General features: G+C 40.3%; 1 protein-coding gene across 1 annotated transcript in view; it reads left to right on the top strand.

Moving 5' to 3' along the window:
* Positions 1–307: 307 nt before the first annotated feature.
* LOC101864717 overlaps positions 308–5000 on the top strand; it is a gene marked incomplete in the record, with an annotated part of 17083 nt that continues 12390 nt past the window's right edge. The window contains 3 exon segments of the mRNA XM_005110003.3: positions 308–388; positions 1752–1848; positions 4736–4783. Coding sequence (XP_005110060.2) covers positions 1762–1848; positions 4736–4783 — 135 coding nt within the window.

A 5000-nucleotide genomic window follows, 5' to 3' on the forward strand; every position in this document is an offset into this window, starting at 1 on the left:
TTATTATTATCATTATTATTATTATTATTATTATTATTATTATTATTATTATTATTATTATCATTATAGTGTAGACCATCAATAATAATATATTTATAGAGGCACCAGCCATCCATGTCCAGGTGTTGTTTTCGTCTCACATAAATATTATAGCACACTATGGACGCTGTGATAAGATGACGCAGGACGGACGACCGATTCATTTTAGATTTTCTAATAACAGAACTGATCAAGCACATCCAACTATCGAGTTAATGCGGAACCTGCTTGAGTGACAACATCAGGCCTGTGGAGTAGATCTATCAAACGAAATTATTTTTTTGTCCCGGTCATTGCTCGCTGGTCTTTGGTTCTTGCAAGTCGTCTGAAACATCTGGCTCACACTTGGGTTTGTTTGACGTCTTTTGTTTTCTTTTTCTTTGGTTTGTTTTTCATGGGAAGTACAGAACAAAGATGTGTATACTATGATATAATATTATATATTTATATATACAGTGGCGTCCAAAGGAAACTTGAAAATGTGTTCACCCAATTATCGTTATACTTTATCCGCTCGTGTAGCATACCAATTAATTAAAACGATCTAGATCTAGATCTAGATCTAAATAAATCCTGCACCGTCTGACAAAATAACACCTGAGATTGTTCACTCAAAATTAACCTTAAAGTGCAGATTTGGCAAAATTGTGTGTTCTCGCTTGTACTGTGATGCATCAACATTGGTGGAATGGGCATGTGTTGAATATCAAATTTCATTAAATGGAGAATAGTGTCGCCTTTGCAATGAAAAAAAAAGTTTTTTTTATCTGTCGATATTTTCAAACGGATGAGGAATCACAAATACCATGAAAACGTGGACTTACTAGATCTAGACTTACTCTAGAATCTATGTGCTCTTTGGTTGGGGGCGGGGGTGGGTTGAACCATTGATTTTGTTGGGGGCTCTCGTTGCCTGGAGGTTAAGGTGTTCGCCTCTCATTCAAAGGTTCCGGGTTCGAATCCTGCATGATAGCGACCGAAAAATTTTCTTCTCTAAAATTGTCTCCTTTCACTTCCTATCCTGCTCTCTAGCAAAGTTCTGAAGTCTGCTTTCGTCCCTTTCCTCCCCACCCCCTCACCCCATTTACCCCCTCCTCTGGGCTCCTGAATCTTTCTGGAGCCTTTCTACTGTTACTCCTTAACTCCTTCTTACTGCTGTGTTTCAGCCACACCCCTGATCTTCTGGTTGGAAAGATCTACACCTAGGATCCCTTGGTGGTATAAAATCGATAAGAGTAGGCTACGGCCGCCACCCGGGCAAATTTCAAAATTTCCTGTCAACCGAAAATGTTTAATGCGTAGCCTACCGCGCGCTCGTATGACCTTATGCAGTTGCGAGCGCAGTAAAACACTGACCAATTTTTAAACAATTGATTTCGTCCCTACCGTTATGCAATATATGTCCATTCCACCACGGTTGATGCACCCCCAGACACGCATAAAAACACACTTAAAAGTAAAAGTTCCTTTGATATCACAAAATTCTGACAAGTCTTAAGTTTTAACGGTTACTTTTCAGTGATTGTATGTCGGGCGATTCTTATCGAAGTTGTCTTATTAATGTCATGTGATGCTGAATCTGTTAAGCTTTCTAAAACGATGTTTATTTTGGGGGGAATATATTATTTTCATGTTTCTTTTGGACGCCACCATAGTGCTTTGATCAAATTATTATCTCTTTTGCTTGTGACGATATTCCAACGATATTTCAGAACCTCCACGATGAAGCTAGGTGTCTTTTCCGTGCTTCTCTGTCTGGCTCTTATGGCTATTGTCGAAAAGGAGAACGTGGAGGCGGCAACTGATGAGGTTAGTATTGACACAAAGACTGCAGGGGGGAACTGGAGGTGGCCAAACTGGTCTTTTTGTTCAAATCGGCGTCGTGAAACACAGTGGTGATTAGGGGCGGTTTGTTAACTGGGCAAGACCGGCGGTGCCGGTCAGATTTTTGTCAACTGAACTGTTGACTAGAGGTTTATTGCTGATGACGATTTTCATTGTTTTAAGTAGATTCTAAATCCAAACAAACATGTTTCAACATTCAAAAACACCTAGCCGATTTGAAGGCGCTCAAATAGACAAGTGTGATTCACTGCTGTTTTGTCGCGACATAACCTCATTCCTTCATGTTTGTTATCGCGCCGGCTCGTAACTTTAAATCATCTCCCGTCAAACCGTCTCGTCGCGGAACTTCGTACTACGTACGAAGCCAAACAGAGGGCGGGCTTGGCTTTGGCCTAGCGATGACTTCAGTCTCATGGACAAATCCATCGTCAGCCCACAGAAAGATTGGTATATCCCTTAATTGCCAGATTGGCCTCTTTGTAGCTTACAAAATTAAGAATGAGCCTGTCTTGAGCAGTACAGACACATGTATTATTTTATCTGCAAAACTTGCATTTATCATTCAGCCTTTCTCTAATTACTATCAGAACATGTATTGTCAGCATGGCACTACTCTTTTTTGTTTATTGACTTTTTAACCACCTATAGTTCCTGTTTGGCATTTACTCATCGTTTTCTCCCCACTAATAACTTATCTGGCTCTTAGGAGTCTGGCCGGCGAAAGAAGGAATCGTCTAGTGAAGATATATAAGGAAAATTCTAACGAGGAGCGATAGACACTCGGCTGTCAGAGTCTGGGCCGAAAACCCCCTCCCTTCCCTCCCCTTTTCAACCCTCACCCCAGCTAGACACCAAGTTCTATAATTAGCATTTGACACACTTCCCCACTTTGTTACAACACAGTATTCAGTGTTCAGTTCTGAGAACTGAGAAGTGCGATGAAGTACATTGGATGATATTGTAATGATCGGAAACGTGTGTGCTTTGTCCAGCTTTGTATAGCATCTGACTGTAGACTTGATCTGCTTGGGACAGCGTCACTGGTACAGTAGCAATTGACTTTTTGTCATCATACACAGGACAGTTCTTATTACTAATATTATTACACATATTTAACGGGTTCAGTGCACGTCGATATTTTGTGTGGGGGTGTAGAAAGTACCAGTAAAGTACTGTACTGGAGGCCAGGACCAGCGGTTTATTGCTTCTCACTTTGTTTGTTTTCTAGCTTAGACTCAAGTAGTGTGTTTCTTTTTCTGTGCCGATCAAGTGAGTTTCTATTAATCTCAGTAACTTCCATCTTACATTATTCATAATATTGTTTCTTGACGCTACCGCATATTTGAGCTCTTTCACATTATTACAATGTTTACTGTGGTGTGTGTGTGTGTGTGTGTGTGTGTGTGTGTGTGTGTGTGTGTGTGTGTGTGTGTGTGTGTGTGTGTGTGAGAGGCGAAGCGTCTATATAATCAAATAATCACTGCTTCCCTTCCTAATTTTGAAACATTGTCGCAGTCAAATTCACCCATAGACGTAAACCTCATAAATTAAATGTAAAAAGACGTTCATAATCACCAATGAACAATAGACTATGCCTAACCTTCAAAACCGTTTAATTGCCACAGAAATAGCCTGTTCGCCCCTATCGGGCCACTTTATAAGCACCCAGACGCGCTGATTATCTGAGCGAACTATTACACTGGTCGAGTCTACCTCACAGATGTGAGGGGAACTAACTCCTAATAATCCTTTGACTCCTGCTACTACACTGCTAGTGCTTGTTTTTATCCTCGACTTTTTAATGTCCTATAATCAGATCGTGACCTAGATTATGACAGCGGCTCCTGGCCGGGAAAAGCTAGACAAAAAACAGCCAAATGTGAAATAAAAAAATTGATAGTTGGCGTGCTCTACCAAAGTGTTTCGGCTGTCTGGTACTCGTATAACATGCCATTGTAGTGCTGACATCTGTGCTTCTTTCCTTGGTGTTCGTGTGTTCAAATCTAAAGTTAAACTTAAGGTTAGTTAGAATAAATATTTAATGAAATACTTTCCCGATTATTTTAGCGGTTGAACAAGCATACAACATGAATTCAGGATTTGTTTTCATTCACAACTCAGAGTTGCCGCCTCCAGTGCCAGTAAGATTCTTGTGACTTGTGTGAGTGTGATATCCCCAGGCCCTATCTGGTCCCATTTCACTTTGATTACCCTGTCAAACAAGTCAGCCTTCGCCCCTGTGTGTGTGTGTGTGTGTGTGTATGTGTGTGTGTGTGTGTGTGTGTGTGTGTGTGTGTGTGTGTGTGTGTGTGTTGTGAAGGAAGGGGGTGGGGGAGGGAAAAATAGTCGACGTGGATGACCGCCGGTCAGTTCTATAAACCACGAGCCGCCACTGGTGGTGATATAAAAAGATAAAACATGTCTAAACCAACCGCACAGTGAGCTATGAATTCTGCACTAGAAATAAACGGGAAGTCCTTGGATCTAAATTTTCATCAGGAAAATGTTTTGACATCACTAGTTTTCCCCTATAACCTGCACATGAGATCGGCTGAGATATTTTACGCCCTCATTTACACAATTTTGGAATGTTGTTGTTTGTTTTTTGCTTTGTTTGTTTGGTTGGGGGTTTTTTTAACATATAGTTTTTAATTTCGACGATGCTCGTACATGCAACCAAAACCACAGATGTAAAAAACTGCAATATTATGGTGGGTTTTGAAAAATTATTTATCCTTGTTTTTTTGGTCTTTTTTTTAAAACTTAATTCATATGGAAAGGTGGCCGACGAAATAGTTGCAGGAATTGTTTAAAGATTTTGAAAAAAAATCACATGTTTGTGTATTTGCAGATGGACGCAAACATCCGAGGTCCTCCAGGATTCAACGGTCGGAGAGGGGTGATGCATAATTTTCTTTGATTTTTTCCCCCTCACTGACTGCACCCGACATTTCTTTCTAGCGTACTGCTCTGAATTAGTTAAATATATTCCGATACCCTAAGACAAACTGTTGATCGACATTGCACAGTTACTTAAGCCTACATTTAATCTCTTGTGACTAAAGTGACTATTTCTTTTGTGTTATTTATTCTCTTTGCGTTCTTATCTTTCCAAA

Source organism: Aplysia californica, unplaced genomic scaffold (genome assembly GCF_000002075.1).
Source record: "Aplysia californica isolate F4 #8 unplaced genomic scaffold, AplCal3.0 scaffold00838, whole genome shotgun sequence".
Classification (NCBI taxonomy): domain Eukaryota; kingdom Metazoa; phylum Mollusca; class Gastropoda; order Aplysiida; family Aplysiidae; genus Aplysia; species Aplysia californica.